Source organism: Lissotriton helveticus, chromosome 1_2, assembly GCF_964261635.1.
Source record: "Lissotriton helveticus chromosome 1_2, aLisHel1.1, whole genome shotgun sequence".
Classification (NCBI taxonomy): Eukaryota; Metazoa; Chordata; class Amphibia; order Caudata; family Salamandridae; genus Lissotriton; species Lissotriton helveticus.
Genome location: NC_136058.1, coordinates 175,037,008 through 175,061,877, shown reverse-complemented (window position 1 = coordinate 175,061,877; position 24,870 = coordinate 175,037,008). Strand labels below are relative to the sequence as shown.

The 24,870-nt window shown below is 52.9% G+C and overlaps 1 protein-coding gene across 3 annotated transcripts in view; it reads right to left on the bottom strand.

Moving 5' to 3' along the window:
- Positions 1-24,870, bottom strand: part of CC2D1B (coiled-coil and C2 domain containing 1B) — a 710,809-nt gene that overhangs the window by 520,482 nt on the left and 165,457 nt on the right. For all 3 annotated transcript variants that reach the window (XM_078670637.1, XM_078670630.1, XM_078670646.1), the window contains one exon: positions 10,302-10,377. In XM_078670637.1, coding sequence (XP_078526763.1) covers positions 10,302-10,377 — 76 coding nt within the window. The remainder of the gene's footprint in view (positions 1-10,301; positions 10,378-24,870) is intronic.

The window sequence follows — 24,870 nt, the reverse complement described above, 5'->3', positions numbered from 1 at the left end:
ACGGGCTGGATATTTCCTTGGGCCCGACACTGCACCGGGGGGACCGAACGGCTGCTATGGGGCTGCGGCCGGCGCGACATCAACCAACTGGCCGGAGGTGGTAGCTGAGACCCCGAGAGAGGCCTGGACCCAGCGCCCCGGTGGTGAGTGTGCACTGGGGCGCACGGCGGCAGTCTAGTGGGGCAGAGGACGTGGACGACCCGGCGGTCCGGTCGGATCGCGGCTGACCAGGTCCCTGGGAAGCGTGTGGGCCGCACTTGAGGCGGATTGTGCAAGTTGGCGCCCATTTTGAATTGCGGTGGCCTACAACTCGGCGGCCACACCTGGACGCGCCGTGGCCCCCCCCTGGGGAACCCCTTGGCAGCAACACAGCGATCCTGGGCACTGGTATGCAGGGCGGTGCGCTATTCACGACGTGGAGGTCCCCAACTGGGCCGTTTCATAGGCCATAGACTGACTACGCTGAGCGGCCAGGAGCGGAGCGGGGCCTGGTGGTTGCGCAGACGTGTCCCGGGCACGAGTTGGTGGAGCTGCGGGGAGGCTTTGGGTGCTCTGTAGAGACATCAGGGGCCCATGATTTAGCGGCGGGGGAGGACTGCTTGATCCCCCAGGGCCGAGAGACAGGGGACACGAGAGACACAGAAAGTGACCCGGCGGCGGCTCTCTCCTACCTGTACCATGACCAGAGGAGGGAGCGGCGGTGGAGCCTCGAAGCAGGGGACAATAGATAAATTCACTGGCCCGTGTGGTCAACCTGGTGCCTCGGGTGGCGGTCAAACTCCGGGGCCGGACAATGCAGCTATCCTGGCGGCTATCAACCAATCTAGAGACATGTTGGATGCGAAAATAGGTGCGGTTGGAGCTGATGTCACCTAGCTGCGCCAAGACTTACGGAATCCGGTGACCCGCATTACTGAGGCAGAAGCCCGGATTTCGGGAGTGGAGGACGATGTGGCGACTTTAAAGAAGAAGGTGGCCAGCATGGAATACAGAAGGGCCTGGCACTCAGGGCGGAGGATGCCGAGGGACGGGCTCAGCGCAACAATCTATGCTTTGTCGGCCTTCCGGAGGATTGCGAAAAGGGCAATATGGAGGCTTTCCTCACTGAATGGCTGGAGAGCTGGCTCCCGCCGGAGTCTCTCTCCCGTTGCTTTGTCATTGAACGGGCTCACAGAGCGCTAACTCAGAAGCCACCGGTTGGTGAGCGCCCACGACCGGTCATAGCCAAGCTGCTCAATTATCACGACAGGGACGCGATCCTGAAACAAGCCCGTTTGAAAGAGCCTCTTCTGTGGGACAATCAGCGGATCTTGATATTCCCGGACTATACTAGACTGGTGCAGCGGCAGCGACAATCCTTTACGGCAGCTAATGCCCGCCTGCGCAGCCTCAAGATCCAATATGCACTACTCTACCCTGCTCGTCTACGAGTGGTCTATCAGTCCCGCACTCTCCTTTTCAACTCTCTGGAGGAGGTGTTCGCCTGGACAGATGAGACTGTACGACTTAAACCGCATACTCCGCCGGCTCGGGACTCGGATTCATCCTCATCAACAGGGCCGCGACAAACGCCCCGACGCTCAAGAAGCAGAAGCAACTGGAGATCCCGCTCGTCGAGACGCTCCCCAGCAAAAAAGGGTCACACGAAGGAGGCTGACCCTCCAGACTCTCAGGCAGAGGACCCGTGAAAAGCGAAGGGGCACACGCTCTCTGCCCGAATTGTGTACCACACCACAAGCTCAGTAGCAGATATTGCCGACCTGGCTGGCAATCATACATGCACAGAGTAGCACTGACACTGGCGGACAATTGTGGACCTGCTGACGCGGGATATGGGTTGGGTGGGGAGGGACGGACTACAAGGCGGACACGTGCCTTGGATAGGGGGGTAGTTGCTCTTCCAGGAGAGCAGCTGGTAAGTTCTGGGGCGGTTGGTGGGGATCCATTGGCATAGACAGTCTCAAGTCTCCCGTTGGGGACTGGGGATGTTTAATGCCGCGACAGGTACTTCAACGTTACTGAGGTATGGGGAGGGGGGAGTTGGGGATGATTTTGGGGGCTGTTGGCTAACGTTGGGGATGGGGAGGGTGGGGGGATGAAGGGGGGGTTGGGGGCTCCGGAAGGGGGGGGGGAGGTTGTTTTGCACATGGTTGTCTCGAAAGATGCTGCTGAGGTATTCAAACTTACTGTGCCCATTGCGACCTACACATTTACACTTACGCTTAGATGGGGGCTGAAGACGCTGAGCAGAAACCTGTTGGAGCCTTGATGAAAGTGATGAGCTGAAATGTACGAGGTATGCTTGACAAGGTTAAACGAGGTGCTGTAATACGACTGGGGAAAAGGGAGAAAGTGGATGTCCTACTGTTGCAGGAAACACACTTACTGGGCAACAAAGCGCTGAGCCTGCAGAGATACGGCTATGACCAGGTCTTTCACGCTGGTTTTGTGAGAGGGTCCCGAGGGGTGGCGATCTTGATACACCGCAGATTGTCTTACACACACACGAGACAGTGGATAGACCCGCAGGGCCGATATGCTTTTATACAGGGAACGGTGGGTAAGGAGTCAATCATAATCGGGAGTGTATACGCCCCACCCCCGTTACAGTGGGCCCTGATTGAAAAACTATTTGCACTGTGGGCTGAGATTCCGGAGGGGCTGGCTATAATTGGCGGGGACTGGAATGAAGTCATGCACTGCCGTCTTGATCGTCTAAGGCTCAGGGGCGACCCTATAGCAGATACCCCCACTAAATTGAATGATATGGTGCGTGGCATGGACTGGGTAGATACATGGCGATACCTCCACACTAATGAACGAGAATATTCCTATGTTTCGGCAGTCCATCACTCGTTTTCGAGACTTGATTATATTTTTGTCCCTACCACCGCTGCGCACAGAGTTGTCTCAGCGTCTATCCTGCCTCGTGGCCTGTCTGATCATTCCCCGGTGGCGATAGAAGTTACCCTAGACAAGGGGAGACAGCCATTTCGATGGCGCCTCTCCGCCTGGAATCTGCAACAGGAAGCCTATCAACATCATATGGAAGTAGCCATAGCTCGGTACTGGGAGGAGAATCTGGGCACTGTATCCGACATCCGGACGGTCTGGGAAGCCATGAAGCCCACGCTTCGTGGGGTAGATGTAGCCTGGTGTGCAGCAGTGCGTCGCAGGCGGAAAGAAGACCTGGTGGCGGCTGCAGCGACCGTGGAACGGCTGGAGTCTCAATGTAAGGTAGCAAGCCATCAGGAGGGAGTAGGCCAGCTGTTAGCACAGCAATCATATGCGTCCCTACTGTTAGACGAAGCCCGGCAAGTCTGGCTGGCGACGAGAAGCAGGATATATCAATGGGGTGACAAGTCCAGCACGATGCTCCATAGGCTCTGTCAGAAAGCGTTTCAGGCGCAGGTGCTACCGGGTCTCAGAGATGCCTCTGGCGCCTCCATTTCGGTCCCGAGGGAGCTGGCGAATAGCTTCGCGCGCTACCTTGAGGCCCAGTATGCCCCACGTGATCTCCTCTCGGAACTAGATGTGGAGAAATTTATACTGGATCTCCCGCCCCGCGCGCTCCCAGACGACGTGCGAGAGCGCCTCGAGGCTCCGCTGTCGGCTGAGGAACTGGGTACGGCTCTGGGGGAACTTAATACCGGTAAGGCCCCGGGGTCCAACGGGTTCCCGAGTGAGTTTTTCAAACGATATCACCTCCAGCTGGGGCTTCAATACAAAGCTGCCCTGGAAGCAGCGAGACAGGATGGCCTTCTGCCAGCAGACTGGAGACATGCAGAGATAGTGGTGTTCTGCAAACCCGGTCGGCCTCCTGACCGTCACGAGTCCTACAGACCGATCTCTCTTTTGAACATTGAAGCAAAGATACTGGCTAAGGCGCTTGCGAACCGGTTACTCCCCTATATAACTGATCTGGTCCACCCGGACCAGGCAGGATTTATGCCCCACAGGGCAACTCAACACAACATTAGACTGGCGCACGTGGCGGTAGCGGCGATGAGTAAGACTGGGGATCGGGCAGCGCTACTCCTCGCGGACATTGACAGGGCCTTCGACTCTCTCAGCTGGACCTATTTATTCGCACTCCTTCCGCGTCTCAATCTAGGGCCGCATTTTATGTCCTATATTCGATTATTGTATACTGACCTGACGGCCTCGGTGAGAGTAGCGGGGGAGGATGTCGACGGCCTTCCCCATAAGGTGAGGCACCAGACAGGGGTGCCCCCTTTCGCCCTACCTCTTTGCGCTGGCCTTAGAACCGCTAGCGGCATGGGTCAGGATAGACGCGCAGCTGAAGGGATTCGAATGGGAGGCGGGACCCTCGGATAGAATCGCATTATATGCGGACGACGTCCTGTTCTTTCTTACAGATGTGAATCGATCCGGGCCACGGGTCCTAGATATAATGAACATCTTTGGTGAGGTCTCGTGACTGCATCTCAATCCACGGAAGTCTACACTTTGGATGCTGGGTGACCACATTGTGCTCGAGCCGTGGGCCTCGACATTACAAAGGGCGGCCGGAGGTCTTAAATACCTGGGGGTGTTCTTGACGACCTCACCAGCGATTGCTTGGGAGCGCAATGTAATCCCGGTATGGGATAAAGTGCAACAAGAAATTAAATGCTGGTCCTGTATGCCCCTCAATTTATATGGCAGGTCCGCTATATTTAAGATGGTTGCCCTCCCCCACCTGCTCTACCAACTACAGAATCACCCGTACCCCATCCCGCCGCATTGGTTTCGGCAAGTCTATTCTGCCCTAGGTCAGTTTTTATGGGCGGGGGGTGCGTCGCGGGTGGCCCTGCGGACTTGTTTCCTGTCTACATACTGTGGGGGATTGGTAACGTCTGATATATTGTCCTATTACCAAGCATCACATCTCATTGTCCTGAATGAATGGTGGTATAGTGATAAGGGGGACCCGGCATATGCCCTCGAAAGGTACCTGATGGATCCAGACACTCTACACACTATTCTCTACTCGGCGCGGCTGCGAAAGAGACTGCCTCCGGCAACACAAGTGGTCTTCCAGATTTGGCGTCAATCGCTTCGTCGTATGGGATGGTGGGGGAAATTAACGAGGGAGACCCCACTCTGGCATAATGGACAGCTACCGGCATTGATGCCACTGCAAGGCTTCGGACACTGGGACTCGATTGGAATCTCTGCACTAGGCCACGTCTTAAGAGGGGCCACGCTTAAATCTTTTCAGGAACTCAGCAAAGAATTTGATATGCCCCACACGCAGTTCTTTAGATATCTACAGTTAAGACACGCCCTTACAGCCACACTCGCGGGTTTAGACACTGTGCCCGAATTTAGCCCGATAGAGGCGAAGGTGTTTATGGGCGACTTAGAAGACAAGAAAATATCTCGCATCTATCAGACACTAGTCACACATTGCTCTTCAGATTTGCAGCCACTCAGGGATCGTTGGGTGAGGGATGTGGGAGAGCTAGAGGAGGAGGATTGGAGGGAGGCTCTTGAATCCCCTAGGGGAGCGGCTATAGCTGTACGTCCACGCCTAATACAATTTAAATATTTACATCGTGCCTATTTTACAAGAGAGCGATTGTGGAAGGCAGGCCTGATTGCATCCCCGGAATGCTTACGTTGTGGCCACGAAATGGGTGATCTCCTACACACGGTGTGGGACTGTGGTGGTCTGGTGAGATTTTGGTCTGGTGTGTGGGAATGTTTGTCGGAAGTGCTGGGATGGGATCTTCCCCAGACCCCAAAATTGGGCTTACTTCATGTTTTGGAAGGGGTGGGCGGTAACACCTACAAAAGACACCTGCTCCTACTAGGCCTCACGCTAGCAAAAAGAGATGTCGCACAAGCCTGGAAAGACCCCAGGGCCCCCAAGGTGACTAGATGGAAAAAAGGGATGGACTTTTGCATGGGACTGGAACGGCCGGTGTTCGAGGCCAGAGGCTGCCCCAAAAAACATTACAAGATATGGAAAAGGTGGGCAGATTACAGGGGCCTGTGGCTAGAGCCCCCAACATCAACGGGAGGCGCGGAGGAGCAGGTGTGATGGGCATGAAATGATAGTGCTATGGACACAAATACTCATATAGTTAACATCCACAGTATCGAAGAGACGTTGTGCACAGGGAGGGAGGGGGAGGGAAGGGATGAGGGGGTTGGGGAGTGGGGTTGGGGGTTGTAGAGGCCATTTTCTTTAAGTCAATTGAATCGCTGATTTTGATGTACTGTAATTTGCCTCAGCTCCTCCGGGGCACGGAGTGCTGTGTCTTCTGTGCGATTTCTCGAATACAATAAAAAGAGTTTTGGAAAAAAAAAACAGAGCACCCCCATGCATGATTCCCCTTTTTAAGAGACCCATAGAGCTCCTGTTTTCAGTCTGGCATACGTTAAAAAATGTCAAAGAGTAAGACGATAAGGAAGTGTTGCAGGAAAATTAGTTTATGTGTCTGTTATGTCCTGTCCTTTTCACACTTTGATGATTTTGTATTCTGTGCCTCACTGGTGTATTGGATATATTTAAGAGCATTGATATGATTCATGGAAATAATGTACTAGTGTTATGAATTGCCTTTTCATTTTACAATCGTTTTGGTCTCATAAAACAATAAACAGATATCTGTGAAAACATTAAAACTTTTGCAGAACACTATTATTATTAATTTCAGCTTGCCTAATTTCCAGTCCGGCACTGAAACCTCTTGCTCATAAGAATGAGTTCTTCGGCATCAGAGACCTGCATGGCATACTAATAATGAGCCCCAGAGCGGACTGAGGAACACTGAACTAGTAGATTTTGATAATGCCAACACAAGGTGCAAACTCTTGTGGTGCTAGAAAAGATGGAGCTTGTGAAACACAGCTTTAATACTGCTCTCAAATATGTGTTGCCTTAAAAATAACATAAGTAATATATTAACACACATCCAATTGAAACATGGTCATTAAACGGAATGATTTGAGTAACTAACGGAAAGGTAAAGGGTTTTCATTTCAATCTTGATGGTGAAGCTGAGGAGTAGATTTTTGAAAACGGCAAAAGAAGCTGCAGGAAATGGGTGTTATAGCAGTACCCTGATTGCTTTGGCTGTCTCTGTATTCTTTTAAATTTTTATCTAAAGCTTAAACCACTTGTGGACCAAGGAGGTGCTCACTCTCAAAAGGCATGTACAGCAAGTTCTGCTGAACTTCCGGCTTAAAGTCAGAGAAAAAGAGCCATGCGTGTCTGCGCATCAGAATGCTAGATTTTACGTCTCTGGTAGCAGTATGGGCTGCGTCTAAGGCACAGCGAATAGAAGTGGTGGAAATCAGCTTGACCTCAGAAACTATCTATTGACACTGTTTTCTATGCTCTTGAGAGAGGTATTGGAGGAGCTCCTCCATTTCGACCCAGTGGACATGATCATGCCTTGCAAGAAAGCAGACAGTATTAGCAATGCGCCAGTGGTTGGCAGATTGTGTGGCGATCTGTTTCCCTGCTGCAACCATGCATTTGCTTTCCTTGTCTAGTGGCGGGCATCTCTCTTGGTCTGGGAGTTGGCTTGCTTACAGGCAGTGGTGACTACTGGAGAGTCGGGTGGAAGCTGACCGCGAATACAGATGGAGTCAGAAGGAGAGGCTTTATATTTTACATCCACTCTAGGCAGGGCTCGAAAAATCCAAATGTTTGGTACTAGTCCTGCAGGACTAGTACCGTAAAAAATGTCCTCGACCTAACTGCAACCTACTTGACCTACGTCTTTGAAAGCGGAGCAAATGTGACAAGATAACAATATTTAAAGGCATCTTTATTGCTCATTAACTTTGTGAGCAATAAAAATGCCTTTAAATCTTGTTAGCTTGTCACATTTGTTCCGTTTTCACAGACAGAGGACAAACGTTGGTTTGTTTTCCTACTCACCAGAAAGGGCGAGTAGGACCTAAAAACAGCTCGACCTTGTTAAATTTAGCTCGACTATGCGAGCGGTCGAGTGGAATTTTCGAGCCCTGCTAGGTGTTTTAACCCTAACCCGGACAGTCTCTTTAAAAAATTTCAGGGGTGGGACGTAACATGCCCTTAAGCATGGGAGGCACTGAGTGGAGCAGAGAGTGAAGGAGAGGGTTTCGAAGAGGAAGTCCTCATCTATAGGCTCAGTGTGGTGTTCCACGTTATGAAAGGAGGCAGCCCTACCAATAAGTTCTTGAAAAGTTGTAAAATAATGCAGAGGGGAGGGATGGGTCTGTGTTCCCTAGTGAGTCTACATTGTAGGAGTCCCATGGGTCACCCTGTGGGGAAATGCCAAGTGTTTTATCCCCCCGCCACACGCCCACCCGTGTCAGAGTCTGGAGAACCCTGGGATGTGATGTCAAGGGGGTCCCCTGGAGAAGCAGGTGTGGAGGGCGTAGGCTGACATTTAGGAGCAGGAAGAGGTGATGGTGGTGCATGGGATAAGGATTTGGTACACGTTCTTGTGTTGTTTTGCTGGAACCGGAATATCCAAGGGCTCCTAGAAGGATAGCTGACTTTTCGAGGGTGGAGCAGCAGGGCCTAAATGTTGAGCAAGGATGGGGCCTGTATGGGGGTGGATGACACGGTATTTCTGTCTTGAGTCAAGCTGCTCCTGCATCTTATGGAAAATTAGCTCAACTGCGCTGGTGTTGGTCTGGCTGGTTGACACCAAAGTCTTCCACTTCAAGGGTGTCTTCGGTTTCAGCAAGGTTCCATTTGGTGCTGAGGCAGATGTGGTTGGTGCAGAGGGTCGGCTTGCTGTCAGGGTGGCCAGCACCAAAGCAGTCAGTCTAGAAGGCTTCTTCGGCGCCGAGCTGGGCAGGGTACGGAAGCGGTTTGTCACCGGCCATGGCCCAAAGGCAGATGTGGTCCGAAAACATGTCTGATGTTCCAGAGTGGCTGAGTGCCCTTTGGCTGAAGGCTACGTGGGATGAGTGCCGTGTCAAGGTGGAGATATGATGTACTCACAGAATGCTAAGCTCATGGAATGTCCTTGATCTCCAGGTCGGAGGCAGGACTCTCTCCAGCGGCGATAGCCTCTTCACCTGCAACCGACGGTTGTGGGTGCTGTTCACCCTCGGGACCGCAGAGGACTAGGGTGTCATCTCCACCCCTACCCGATATCTCAAGTCAACAAGCGTGACAGTCGCTAAGAGTCTTTTGGAGTAGAAGGTATGGCAAGATTCGCAGGCAAACCTCGTTTGGTTCCGGTGACAAGAACAGATTGCAGACCTGATGGCGTTCGGTCAGACAATATTTCGCGTGGAAGCGAGGACCATATCAAAATGGCGTCTGTTCCATGACCATTGAGGCATGGTGGAGAGACGAAATGGTGGTAGGCCCTTACGGTAGACACCACAGAGGGGCTGAGGTCGACCTAGACCCCGCTCGAGCGAACTTATCAGACGTCAACCCGAGATGGAAGTTCAATACGGATAGAGAGAAGGAACCATGTGGACAGAAAAGAGCACTGTGACAATGTCGACCCATTGCACAGGAGCACACTTCTGAACTGGACAGCAGAAAGAAAATCTAAAAATGGAGTCAGAGACCATGCACATTATTGCCAAAAGGAGGAGTCACAGTACCTTGTGACTCGAAAGACTTCTTCAAAGAAAAGCAACTTGCACACATCCAGACCCAACGCTAAATGGCAGGAATATGCACAGCATGTGTATCTACACCACACATGCCTCGAACATACGTATTTTAAACTTTCAGGAACAAGAATGAATCAATGTTATTTTAAACAAGTCTTCAGTCACTTCTTAAGCACTTTTACGCAATTATTAATTCATTCATTGTTTGTGGAAGGCTTAAAAAGCAACTGAAGACTGCATGAAGGTAGTAAACAATACACACAGAGTGAATGTTGTGAACTTCATGATTCAAGGCACAAATAAACAAGAGATATTTTTAGCATAGTCATCACCAACCATTAGAAATACTGAGACAACAGAGACAAACACAATTATTTTCTTAATGTTTTACTGTATAGGGGGGTCATTAATATATAATAATAGCCTAAGCCAGGTATTTCATGTCCTACTTAAATGCAAAACTTCACCAAAAAAATAAGTTAAGACTGGTGAGAAAAATGAGTAATTTTACAAATAAAAGGTGCACGAGGAGTGAGTTCATTCTACAAATAAAACTAAAAGAGAAAAGATGAAAACAGGTATACAGATTAGCATCTAGTGAGAGTATGAGTAGGATTAAGAATGAGACAGAGCGATAACGAGTGAGGGAGAGACAATATGAGAATAGGACAGAAATGAAGTAGACAAACGTTCACTAAGAAAGACCAACATACCTTCTGGAGATGGAGGCATGTTGCGGAGATCTACAGGTTGGCCATTGTCTAAAGCTTCAATGATAACATCAAATTTCTGAAGTATAAAAGAGAAAAGGTTTCTGACTTTCAGGAGGTTGTATTAGCCCTGTATAAAGATCACGCTGTATATAACAGATTTGTTTGTAAGTCAAAGTGTTTATCACTTGTACTCTATCCTTTAATCATCGCCAATACTTTATCAATTAAGGCTCTCTAATGAAAAAGAGGATATCAGAAAAACCTACTGAGATCAAGTGCTGAACTGCTGTAGTGACATGGTGAGTACATTTGGCTTGGGCAGTTCCTTAACTCAGTTCCACCAAATGTCAACAAGATAATTTTTAGTTTAACTCTTTTTATTTATTAAACAAAATCAACGGTTTAAAGAGCATCATTTTACAATCCATTGGACAACATCATGCTATACCTCTGCACAGAGACAATCAGTTTTGTTTATGTGTTTCGAGAGAGAGAGATACTCCTTTTTTCCAGAGCCCTTTGGTTAAACTTGCCCTGAACTTATTCAAACCATGGGACGTGCTAGAAGGGGCGATCTCAGAGGGCCAGGTTATGCTCACCCAACCACCCGGGGACCCACCTCTCCCACAGATATTGCCGCGTCTTATCGTGAGGTCCCCACCGGGGGGGGACTTCGAGTCTAGGATCGTACCTACTGAGCTCACACCACACTTACGAACGGACACCACACCGTTGGTTTTCAGTAACAAGTTCTTTATCAAACAGTAAGAAGTAATTAGCACTCTTATGTACAAGCGATCGAGGGATCGTAAAGTCTTTGGGGATTCGGGAAGAGGGAAGCGGGACAGTCTCAGTCTTTAGGCCAGTACGAAGCGTACCCTGCGCACAGCTCTCAATCCTCGAGCCGGGGATACGGAAGATGATGGTCGTACTGGCCGCTTCACTCACTTCGAATCGACTCAGGTCGTCTTGGTAGCGTCGATGGTCCAGCCGGACCTTGAGCCGCGACGAGGTCAGCAGGGCTCGATCCGGAGATGTTCTTGAGGAGCCGCGACAGCGTCAGCAGGGCTCGGAGGTCTCAGTTCGGTCTTTGCAAGGATGAACCGCGACAGCGTCAGCAGGGCTCGGAGGTCTTAGTTCGGTCGTTGCAAGGATGAGCCGCGACAGCGTCAGCAGGGCTCGGAGGTCTTAGTTCGGCCGTTGCAAGGATGAGCCGCGACAGCATCAGCAGGGCTCGGAGGTCTTAGTTCGGTTGTTGCAAGGATGAGCCGCGACAGCGTCAGTAGGGCTCAGAGATTCACAGGTTCAGTTCTCCCAAGGGTCAGCCGCGATCAGATCAGCAGGGCTTTCTTGTCCAGGATACAACTCCCCGCTAGTTGTTGGGCGGGCCTGGATATAGTCCAGTGGCCCTTTGATGTCTGGACCCTCGCAGGCGGAGATCTCAGGTCTTGGGGGATGGCCGTTGGAGAGGTCCGGCGGTTGGCTCTTTGATCCTTTTGAAGATGCGTCCGGGAATTCCCAGACGCCCAGCAGGGTCTGGAGCCAGCACTCGGGGAGGCCAGAGGTGCAATCAAAACTGGCCCACAGGGGAGGCCCAAAGGTGTGACAGAAACCAGTCTCTCAGGGGAGGCCGGAGGTGCCATCGAAACTCCCTGGCTTATCTCACTCGGGGGGCCCTTTACCCCCCAGCCGGGACTGGCGCGCCTTGGAGTCTATGTTTCGCTGGGGCCAGGGTCTCGGGAAAGGAAAAAAACTGCCGGGCCTTGGGGGGCATGCAGGATCTGGGCGCTCGGAGCCGGGAGCGGGACGGGACATGCGGGGCTGGTCGTTGATTACGGGGTTTGGGCGTACAGGGAGCAGGGCGACCAGGGGACTCTGGGTGCAGGGCGACGGTAATGGGGTGCTGAGAAACGGGGGGGAACCAAGCCACGAGGCCAGGTCCAACACGCGTCCCCCCCCAGCTGAAAGGCGGAGAGAACTACCCATCCTCTTGGGGGTTCTCTTCACTGAGGCGGAAGAATCGGAACAGGCAGTCTGCGTTGGCGTGGTCAGCACCAGGCTGGTGCTCAACAGTGAAATCCATCCCCTGGAGGGAGATGGACCAGCGCAACAGTTTGGGGTTCTCCCCTCTCATTCGCATTAGCCACCGGAGGGGTCGGTGGTCGGTCTGGACACGGAAGTGAGTACCGAACAGGTAGGGCCTCAGCTTCTTCAGGGCCCAAACCACCGCGAAGGCCTCCCGCTCGATGGTGCTCCACCTTTGTTCTCAAGGGAGTAACCTCCGGCTAATGAATGCCACTGGCTGGTCTAGGCCTTTGTCGTTCATCTGGGACAGGACTGCTCCGATGCCATGTTCGGACGCGTCCGTTTGGACCACGAACTCTCGGGAGTAGTCGGGGGCCTGTAGTACTGGGGCAGTGCACATGGCTTCTTTCAATGCTTCGAACGCCTCTTGGTAGGCGGTGGTCCAGCTGACTTTCTTCGGCTGGTTTTTGGAGGTTAACTCCGTGAGGGGAACTGCGATGCTGCCGTATCCTTTTATGAATCTTCGGTAGAACCCTGTGAGCCCTAGGAACGCCCGCACTTTCGTCTGGGTCGTGAGGGCCTCCCAGGCCACGATTGCATCGATCTTGGGCTGGAGGGGGGGCTACGAGGCCGCTTCCGACCTGGTGCCCCAGGTAGACTACGGACCCTTGTCCGATCTGGCACTTGCTTGCCTTAATGGTGAGCCCGGCCCTCTGCAGGGCTGTCAGTACCTCCCAGAGGTGTTGGAGGTGCTCGGACCAGGGGGAGCTGAACACCCCGATATCGTCTAGATACGCGGCGCTGAATTCCTCCAACCCAGCCATTACCTGGTTAACCAGCCTCTGGAAGGTGGCGGGGGCGTTTTTCATCCCGAAGGGCATCATACGGAAATGGTAGTGACCATCCGGGGTGGAGAAGGCGGATCTCTCTCTGGCCCCCTCTGTGAGGGCGATCTGCCAGTATCCGCTGGTCAGGTCGAACGTGCTGAGATAGCGAGCAGCTCCTAGGCGGTCGATAAGCTCGTCTGCTCGGGGAATGGGGTGAGCATCGGTACGGGTGACTGCGTTGAGCCCGCGGTAGTCTACGCAGAACTTCAGCTCGGGAACAGCACCGGGGGCGGCCGCCTTCGGAACCAGGACCACGGGGCTGTCAGAGGCTTCGACCACTCTTAGAATCTTAGAGACTTCGGCCTTGATGCAGGCCCGGACGGTATGTAACCTTTACAACGAAACTTTTACAACGACCTACCATTACAACGCAACTTTTACAACGCAAACTATTACAACGCATTGCTCTGGGGAGCGCTCTAGGATAGGGAATAAGTTAATTTACTATTCAATAACCTTCCCTACTATCCACGGGGACTGGAGTTGGAATAGTAAATTAAACTATTCACTATCCAGCACCCCAAAGCGCTATGCGTTGTAATGGTATGCGTGGTAAAAACCGCGTTGTAAAGGTAGGCGTTCTAAAAGTATGCGTTGTAACGTCATACATCCGGCCCGGACTCTGTCAGGGACGCGGTAGGCTCTGTGCCGTACGGGAGGGCTGTCCCCGGTGTCCACGTCATGGACGCACCAGCTGGTGACGCCGGGGTGAGAGAGAAAAGGTCCGAGAATTGTCCCAGTAACTGGCGACAGTCCTCATGCTGCTCAGGGGTGAGGGAGGAGGAGAGACTCACTCCCTCTACAGAGCCATCATTTTCCTTCGCACACAGGAGATCGGGGAGAGGCTCAGTTTCCTCTTCCTCTCCGTCGTCAGTGGCGAGGAGCAAACTCAGCTCGGACCGCACGAAATGGGGTTTGAGGCGATTCACATGAAGGACCCTCAAGGGGTTCCTGGGGGACTGCACATCGATGAGATAGGTCACCTGGCTCTTGCGTTCCACCACCTTGAAAGGCCCGGTCCATTTGTCTTGCAGGGCACAGGGTTCCACTGGGGCCATCACTCAGACCTGCTGCCCAGGTTGAAACTCGACCAGAGTGGCATTCTGGTCATACCAACGTTTCATCTCTTCCTGACTGGCCTCGAGGTTTGCCTCGGCCAGCTCTCGGAACTTCCGAGTCTGGTTTCGGAGGGCCAGGATGTATCTAAACACATCCGGAGGGGGCTCTGGGGTCGCCGTTTCCCAACCTTCCTTGACCAGGCTGAGGGGCCCCCTGACGGGGTGCCCATAGAGCAGCTCGAAGGGGCTAAACCCCAAGGATTTCTGGGGGACTTCGCGGTCCGCGAACAGGAGACAGGGAAGGAGGACGTCCCACTTGCGCCTCAGGGGCTCTTCGAGACCCATGATCATTCCCTTGAGGGTCCGGTTGAATCGCTCAACCAGGCCGTTACCTTGGGGGTGGTATGGGGTGGTGAACTTGTACGTCACCCCACATTGTTGCCAGAGGGACTTCATTTACTTCGAGATGAAGTTTGTTCCTCGGTCGCTCACTACTTCTCGGGGGAATCCCACCCGGGAGAAGATCCCCATGAGGGCCCGCCCCACTACGGGGGCCGTCACCGTTCGGAGGGGATGGGTTCGGGGTATCGGGTGGCATGGTCCACCAAGACTAGGATAAATCGGTGGCCTAAGGAGGTCCGGGGGTCAAAAGGCCCCACAATATCAATGCCCACTCGCTCAAAGGGGGTACTGACGACAGGGAAGGGTTGGAGGGGAGCCTTGCGCCTCCCGCCACTCTTCCCGCTGGACTGACACGTGGGGCAGGACTTGCAGTGGGCCTCCACATCGGAGCGCATGCTGGGCCAGTAAAAGTGCGTGACCAGGCGGTGATACGTTTTGTCTTGTCCCAGGTGTCCCGCCAGGGGTACATCATGGGCCAGGTTCAGGAGGAAGCCGCGGAAGCGTAGGGGTACCACCAGCACCCGGGCTGACCCTAGCTCGGCAGACTTCTGTTCGCTATATAACAGGCCATTTTCCCAATAGACAAGGTGGGAGCCGGACTGGTCACCGGCGGCCTGGGCGGCGGCCTGCTGCCGTGGCCCAACCAAAGACGGACAGGAGGTCTGTTCTAGGCAGAATTCTTCTCGGGACGGTCCTCCCTCCTGGTGCCACTGGGCCAATTCAGGAAGGTCGTCCGAGCTTGGGGTCTGTTCGACGTCAGGGCCGAGGGGACCTGCGTCGGGGACAAGGCTCTCACTGGGAGACAGCTCGGGGATTTCAGATGATCCGAGGACCTCGGGATCCTCGGGGACTGGCTGGGCGTGCTCGGGGCTTACCCCCTCTGGGGAGGACACTCGGGCTGTCATGGAACAGGTGCTCACACAGGCCCATTCGGGCAGGCCCACCATCTCCAGGTGGGTCCTTCGTTCTACCTGCTTCCACGGGGAGCTCTCCAGGTCGTTACCGAGTAGGCAGTCCACGGGCATGTCGGTGCAGACCGCTACTCGTAACTCTCCAGAGACGCCCCCCCATTCGAACGGGACCGGAGCTATTCGGCAGGTGCGGATGGAATTGTCAGCTGCGATCACCCTGCAGGAGACGTGGGGTACAATTTGGTCTTCTGTGACTAGGTGACACCTTACTGCAGTGATGCTGGCCCCTGTGTCTCGGAGCGCCCCTATGGGTTAGCCATTGACGGTCACCTGCTGTCGGTACTTCTCAGTGTTGTCTGGCAGGGGGGGCTCCGGGGACCATCTCCCTATCACCCAGGGAGACTAAAATCATGGCGGCTGGGTCACCCCCCTCGAAATCCTCCCCCCCTTCTTCCTCTAGGGCTACAGAGGCTAGCTGGCGCGCTGGGGGACCTGCAGCAGCGGGTTTCTTGAACAGAGGGCAGCGGGGGTCATTGGCATAATGCCCTGGTTGCTGGCAATGGAAGCAGGCTTGGCTGACTCGGGGTCCTGGTCTGGCTGGAGGAAACCCTGCTCTAGCTGTGGGAGGAGAGGTTCCTGACTGGTTTCTGGGGGGGCTTCGTGGGGACCCTACCTGTGACCCCCTCTGTCTACTCTGACCCTCCCCTCCCCTCTGGCAGGAAGATCCTTGCTCGTTTCGGCCATAGTCTCCCCGGGGGACTCTGGTGCTCACCCAGCGATCTGCTTCGACAGCCAGCTTCCGGGGGTCAGTCAACTTGCTGTCCAGAAGGTGCTGTCTCAGTTCCACAAAGCAATTTGTGGACAAATGTTCATAGGCGATGAGATCAATGAGTCCCTCAAAGGTGGACACCTTGCTGCCCTAGATCCACCCTTCCAAGGCCCGGCTGTAGAAATTCACATATTCCACCCATGTGGTGCCGGGGATCTTCTTGCAGTCTCTAAACCGTTGTCGATACATCTCTGGGGTGAGCCCATATCTCTTGAGGAGGGCCTCTTTCATGTGGCTGTAGGAAGTTTGCTCGGAGAATGGTAGATCGAGCAGGGTGTCTCTCCCCTTGCTCAGGAATTGACCCCACAGCCCGGCTCCCCAATCCTTCTGAGGAACTCGGTGGGAGGTCATGGCGACTTCGTAGGCCTTGAACCATTGCTGGATATCATCGTTCTTGTAATACTCTTTTACCACATCCTTGGGGATGTGGACTTTGGGTTCCGTCGGGGGAACGGCTTCTCGGGTCCCCGAGGTTTGGTTGCCGTCGCTCCGGGCCTTCAGTTCGATCTCCTTCAGGCCGCGCTCGTGTTCTAGCTGGAGTCGTTTGCCTTCGTGTTCTCTCTGGAGTTTCTTATCCTCCAGTTCTCCTTGCAGCCGCAACTGCTCGATGGCCAGTTTCTTCTCGGCCAACTTGAGTTCTCCTTCTATCTTCAGGCGCGCTAGTTCTAGCTCGTGGTTTCGGTTGCGCTCTCGGTCGGTCATCTCCTCCGGTGACAGACCTCTCTCCGTGCTGGGACTCCGCGTCGGGGACTCTGCTCTCTCACCCTCTTGGCTGCGGGTTTCGGTCGGGGATCCTCCCTCTCCACAGTCTTCTGCTGGCGGGGGAAGATGGGCTCCGGCCTCTACCCATGCTGTCAGGGCTTTTTGAAAGTCCTCCTTGGTGCTTAACCCAGTTGTATGATATGAAGGTCTTTGCAAAACTGCTTTAGCTCTCGGTGTGTGTATAATCTTCCAGAAGGTCCATCTGGAAGGTAGTCTTGTCACTCGTTAGGATGAGACTGATGGTTGTTCTTTGTTCGGGTAGTGTGTCAGTTACTGTACGATCCCTAGACGTAGGTTCTTATCCCGCCGCTGCCACCAATGTTAGAAGGGGCGATCTCAGAGGGCCAGGTTATGCTCACCGGACCGCCCGGGGCCCCACCTCTCCCACAGATATTGCCGAGTCTTATTGTGAGGTCCCCACCGGGTGGGACTTTGAGTCTAGGATTGTACCTACTGAGCTCACACCACACTTACGAACGGACACCACACCGTTGGTTTTCAGTAACAAGTTCTTTATCAAACAGTAAGAAGTAATTAGCACTCTTATGTACAAGCGAACGAGGGATCGTAAAGTCTTTAGGGATTAGGAAGAGAGAGGCGGGACAGTCTCAGTCTTTAGGCCAGTACGAAGCGTACCCTGCGCACAGCTCTCAATCCTCGAGCCAGGGGATACGGAAGATGATGGTCGTACTGGCCGTTTCACTCACTTCGAATCGACTCAGGTCGTCTTGGTAGCGTCGATGGTCCAGCCGGACCAGAGTACTCCTCGAGCCGCGACGAGGTCAGCAGGGCTCGATCCGGAGATGTTCTTGAGGAGCCGCGACAGCGTCAGCAGGGCTCGGAGGTCTCAGTTCGGTCTTTGCAAGGATGAGCCGCGACAGCGTCAGCAGGGCTCGGAGATTCACAGGTTCAGTTCTCCCAAGGGTCAGCCGCGATCAGATCAGCAGGGCTTTCTTGTCCAGGATACAACTCCCCGCAAGTTGTTGGGCGGGCCTTGATATAGTCCAGTGGCCCTTTGATATCCGGACCCTCGCAGGCGGAGATCTCAGGTCTTGGGGGCTGGCCGTTGGAGAGGTCCGGCGGTTGGCTCTTTGATCCTTTTGAAGATGCGTCCAGGAATTCCCAGACGCCCAGCAGGGTCTGGAGCCAGCACTCGGGGAGGCCAGAGGTGCAATCAAAACTGGCCCACAGGGGAGGCCCAAAGGTGTGACAGAAACCAGTCTCTCAGGGGAGGCCGGAGGTGCCATTGAAACTCCCTGGCTTATCTCACTCGGGGGGCCCTTTACCCCCCAGCTGGGACTGGAGCGCCTTGGAGTCTAAGATTCGCTGGGGCCGGGGTCTCGGGAAAGGAAAATGGCTGCCGGGCCTTGGGGGGCATGCAGGATCTGGGCGCTCGGAGCCGGGAGCGGGACGGGACATGCGGGGCTGGTCGTTGATTACGGGGTTTGGGCGTACAGGGCGACCAGGGGACTCTGGGTGCAGGGCGACGCTAATGGGGTGCTGAGGAACGGGGGGGGGGGAACCACGCCACGAGGCCAGGTCCAACATGACGGCATCCGGCAAGGTAACAATTTCCGCATTACTGTCTTATAAACCTGTGCCACATTGCAAAAATCCCACTTTATTAGGGTGTACATAGATATACAAGTCAAATGGTGATAAGTATATTTCTATTTGTTGGTTGGCATCTATATATTATCACATAAGCCTCTGAACAATTACCCATGAAGGTATTTCAATCACTACCAAAAAGTAATGCATTTGTCCTAAATGAGCAAGGGAATCATTGAACAGGGCAAAAACAACAGTGAGACCACAGCAAATTATATGACTTTTTCCTGGACCATACTATTGGAATAGCAAGCACATTTTTCTTCCTTTAACCTATCAAAAGATAAGTTATTAGGTTCTATCGCAGTGTAGGAGGTGTACAGTTCAAGTAGGAAGGCACTGGCAGTAGCGTGAAAAGTGATAGGATGCTCTGAGCCTGTCAGGCAAAGTGGGCTTGAACAGATCAACCAGTACACTGGGCCGCCAATCTATGTAATTCGATGCTTTCTCCGCGTGATACAATTACAAATCGAGGCACAGGGGGGGCTTACAGGCAGAGACAGCCTCACAGCAGAAGGAGGCAACGTAGTTGACAGCACCAATAGGTAATGTTGAGTCAGATAATAGGCTCAGTACCGAATTCCCTTATCTACATATTACAAAGTCATATTCAGTACTTGCATCAACATCAGCGTGCTCACAACAATAACACCTAATACATTTTCTTGCAGAAAATGCAAGACCCTTTTGAATGCTGATTCCACGGACAACAGATGGAAAACGTATGAGAGTCAGCTCCAGCGAATTGTTTGTTGTTTGTAGTGCACTGCTTTATGCTCATTACAAAGTACATTCATGGTAGAGGGAGGTAGTTTATCGTGAAAAAACAATCAGGCCACTAAATACAATAAAGAAACTTCTTGGAAATGGTTAGGACAGTAAAAGTGGAAGTGTTTCTGCCAAAGAAAAAAGATAACAATGGAGAAACCAATTCCTTTGTTTTGCCTGATAGGTGAAAAACAGGAGCTTGGTTTGGCGACTGGTGAAGTAGAGATATAGGAGTGGAAATCACTTGCGGAGGAAGCACTCATGCATGGATAAATCCAAATTCTGACAAAGTTATGTACAGAGATGTTTTTTCTTGAACTAACTGCCATTGCGAGCAATAACCAAACTACGACGACAGTTAGGGATTTACATTTTTGATTAGAGGCACATCTGATCGACCAAATGTATGTATGTATTGCGACTTATATAGCGCACGTATCACCGAAGGCATCAAGGCGCTTGCCTTGGGAACCCATCCTGGCTTTTCCCTGTGAGATAACCCCTACTGGGTATCCCCAGGGTGAAAGCCAGGCATCCCGGAGCGGGTGGGCCGCCGTAGTGGAGATTAAGCAACTATTGCCCAGAGTTGCAGCGTGGGACCCCATCATTAGAATAGGCACCGAGGCGAGAATTATCGAGTCCGTGGACATTTTGGGCTCAGGACCCTGCCGCGTCGGGAATTGAACCCTGGTCCCGGGCCAGACCTCTGCATCAGGGTCTGCCGCTCTAATCAGTGACCCACACTCCTCCACCAAGACCAAGAAAATAATGTTTTTCCTGCCTTAGATGTAGTTAGAGAAATGTAAAGAGGTACACTTCAGCTACTAAAGGCATCTGAATAGCACTGCTGTATATGTTGAGGTTTGTGCATTCAAGTATGACACTGACAAAGCTGAGGAAGAGCATTCACAGAAAGTTTCTACTTCCGAGTATGGGCTCCCCCAGTACCTTGATTGTTTCCTAAAAATCAATATATGTGGTGTTTGGATGATGATTAATCCCTAATCATAAGCCATTCCGGCAGCAGAGTTTTAAGTAAATGTCTTCCTCTAATAATCCACTGCAAAACGCAGCAAGCACACTTGACACAGTTGGAGAAAGAGAGTAAAACAAAGGCTATGGACAATTGGGAATCTATCACTATTAGTACCAATTCTTTTACATTTAACACTTTCTTCTTATGCACTACTGTTTGCATTGGTTTATAATTTATTAAAATGGAAAAGAAGATGCATTTTTCTGTAACAATATTTGCATTTTTTGTTTGAACAGCAGACACCTCAGTCTAACCGCTTCAAAGTGCTCTTGCAAGAGGCTACACATTTTCATCTGTGCAAAGAGGCAGGGCAATCTAGATGAGACTGAACATATATTTCAACAGTCAATAATTAGACAGGCAGAGTCAACATTTTTTGGTAGGTACATCTGCAAAAAACGTTAGACATAAGTATATGAAGCTGGGAATTCTGCTTTTGTACAAGGATAAGATATATAAGAGGTGGAAGTAGCAGCTTTCTAGTGGTCAGCAAGGGAAGCTAATTGGTTTCAATACCATACTCAACCCTAAAAAGGAGAAAGATGTAAAAGCATGTCTTGGTTTTAATATTGCAGAGGCCGACAGACACAATACTTGACCTGACTAGATTTGTTGTCAGGTAATAGACTGGGAGATGCCTTGTGCCAACAGTGAGGCAATTCTGAAACATTCCCTCAGATGCCAAATTAACCTACAAACATAATAAAAAAGCAATGGGACTAGACGTCGCCCTCTGAACCCAATGGAGAATTTTTAAAACGTTGCAATTCATTCAGACAGCAAACTTTAACTAGGACTGCAAACTTTTAAGGAGCTTAACTGTTGGGCCTCCAACCCCATTTCTATTATGATCAAACACTTTGGGTCTGTTGACATAGTTCAAAGCTGATCAGAACAGTGAGGTAGATGGCACTATTTCTTGTAACTGGGCATTTTATACTTAAGACTATTGATGCAGTGCTGTTTTTTTCTTCTGCAACGGTTTAGAGGCTTAGCCTCCAGCTCATCTCACAGAGCTTTTCTCCCAGATAAATTTGATGTTAAAAAAGGGAGCGATCAAAGTGGTTCCAAAGCTACAAAGAGGCACCGGTTTCTACTTCCGATTTTTTCAAATAAAAAAGAAGAATGGCACCCGATCTTGGATCTTCGTTCCCTAAACAAATATCTCAAAAAACAATCCTTCGGTCGTGGTTTCGCTGACAATGCAGTAAGATGCACGCAGATGGAGCCCCGGTCAGCCGCTGCTAACTAAAGCAATTACAGCGGAGCTTGGGGTCCTTTGACACCGACCCAGGGGGTGCTACGCTAGTGGACGGTGAGGGGCACCTTTTGCGAGACGGAGGGGAGCTCGGAGGCGGCGGCAGCGGCGAAGAAGCCCCAACACATCGGCCCTCAGACCGGAGCGCCCGCCATTTTAAGGCGCCCAGTTCGGGAGTCCCCTGACGTGCGGCGGGAGCTGTACCAGTGCACTCTGGGAACCCTTGGACTTATCCGGCTTTGGTGTGGACGGAGGAGCAGCAGGGGCACCTGTGCCGGAGTGGAAGGAGCCTGGGATCGACCTGGACCGGGCGAGCGGACCCTTGCCTGGCCCTGAGGCGCCATCTTACATACCGCAGTGGAGAAGTACCCCGGCGCGGGACACTGCAGGCTGCCTCTCCCAGGCCCGGAAGGACTTCTGGCGGAACTGACAGGCGACAACGACGCCCACCCCTTGGCGGAGAACGACGGAGGCAGCCCCAACAGTAAGGATGGATCCATTGCTTTTAGGAGCCTGCTGCGGTGGTGACCGCCATCTTGCATGAGCCATCTGTGAGGAGCTTTTGTTGTGAGTTGCCGAGGGAAACGTGGGCTCAGTTGGGGACCCCAGGAAGGAACACTACATCTGCCCTGGGAAGCGCCTGGACTGCCTGAGCGACCATGAACATCGCCCTGGGCCCCATCCGCCCCCTGGTGCCGGAGTAGGACGGATGGGGGAACTGGAGGCCCACTGAAGATAGAGTGCTCTGGTAATGGCGCCATCCTTGGATGACCTCCCGCGGAGCCCCAGTAACGTGGACACACATCGCAGGTACGGAGTAAGGGGTGGAGGCGCCTCCTGTTGCCTCACCCCTCCACGTCCCCCCCCCCCTTATCCCCTGTGCCATGCTGCCCCACCCGGTCCGCACGCCCTGCACCTTCCTTGGGCCTGGTATGATATATTGAGGACCTGATTGAGCAGACGACGGGGGGCCCTGATAATCGACCTCTCTGCCGTGGATACTCCCCCTGAGGGTGCTGGTGGTGCTGACCTCGCTGGGACACCTGCACGGCCTGTGGCCTTCACTCGTCCGCTTGTTTGCCGTACGGGGCAGTTCCGTCACCCGCCCCACACCATCCCCTGGATCCTTCCCGGGTGGATTACCTTCCTCGAAACGCGGACACTGGACCTGCAGCCCTTGGGGCCCCCTCTGAATAGTACACAGTGAAACCTGCCCTGATACCACCTCGACAGTGTGCTGCATGCCCCTTACCATGGGAGAGTGTGGCGGGCTAGTGGAGACAACCGCGACCTGTCTGCCTTGAGTGGAGACAAATTGATCTGTATGGCCCCCAGCCTCTAAGACGGTCATCCCCCGGCTGGGCGCCTGAGTGGCTGAATGTGATCTCACATTGATCTCGGCCCGAACACCTTGATCCTCACTGGCCTTCCGGATAGCGCGCCATTTGAATGGACAGGGAGCCATGGCGAGCCATACCTGTGAGGGGTAACCTGGCACACCTCATTTGGCACGCCGCCTATGTTGCTGCTGAGCCTGAAGCAACCCACCCCAATCTCAATCAGCGGCCGCGAAGCTAGTGCGCTTGATGCCCGGATCCACTCTCATGCAACCCTTCGACCACCCGTTGATTCCTACGGTTGGCACTGTTGAAGGCCGCACATCTACAAGGGATGACTCGCACTAAAGCAGGAAAAGACTCAGCAGGAGCCCTCAAAGACAATCCTGTCGCAGCCTGGAGGGGGCTCGCCGCCTGTCACGCAAGCTTTTATGGCTACCTTCATTTCAGAACTTAAGAATGAAATCGGCACTTTGCGCATTGAGGTCCATTCCTGTGTCCGGGAGCTTAAGAAGGAGGTCACAGACCTTGGAGAAAGAGTGGACGGGTTGGAAAAGACCGTAGATGCCCGAACTGAAGACCAGGAACAACTCTGGCAGTGCCTGGCCACCTTGGAGAACAACACATCGAGCTGCAACTGAAGCAGGAGGACCTGGAAAATCGGAGCCACCGGAACAACCTCTGCATCCGGGGAGTTCCTATCGGGGCAGAGGGGAACGACATCATGACCTACTTGGCGCAGCTCCTACACGAGGTCTGGGGGGATGACGATGCCTATCCGCCGGCCCTGGACTGGGCTCATCGAGTCTCTGGCCCCACTGGCAGGCCGGACGTTCTCCCAGACATCCTAACCCGGGTCCATTTCTTCACCGAAAAGGAGGCTATACTCAGGGCTGCGTGTGCCAACAGGACCTTGCACCTAACACCCAGCGAAGATGCAGAGATTTTAAACCCAAGACAGATAAATTGTGAAGCATGGGCATCTCATACCAGTGGGACCAACCGCTCGCCCTCATCTTCCAATGGGAATCCAAGCGCCGGATGATAAGGTCCTATAAAGAGGCAACGCAGCTTCTTCGCCTCTCCTCAAACGCCACCTGCCAGTCCTGCACGTCTCCCGCCTCTCACACAGGCACCCGCTAGGCCATCATGGTCCATTGTGCGCCGCCATAGACGCTCACCGCCTTCCGATGAACACTCCACCTCGCAAGCCAAGAACGACATCATCCAGCATATCAGGTCCCTGGAGGGAGAAAAGTCTGCAGCAAACTCCCGATCCCCAACTCATTGATTGATTGAAACCCCACATTTGCAACTGACTGCACGTGCTGCCTTTGGAAGATGTCCCTGACCCCATTGGGACTGGTGTTCGCTCTACGGACTCGTCTGTACCCCAGCTCCCTACCTGCAGTCTCGATGGAGCTGGAACCCCCCACTTAGAAGATCCCGTGAGCGGCTGACGGCTTGCCCCCCATCTGTTCTTGAGAGAGTGACATCCCGGGGATCACCCGAACCATGTGTCTAGGCTGACCCGTGACTAGAACAGAACATTGTGGCCTGGTTGGCTAACGTTGGCTACCTATTTTTTGTCGCTTTATATTTTTGCTCATCTCTTTTTCTTTTCTCACTTTCTTTCTTCCCCAGGTCGTGGAAGGCGGGAAACCCCTTTTTGATGGTGCCCTTCC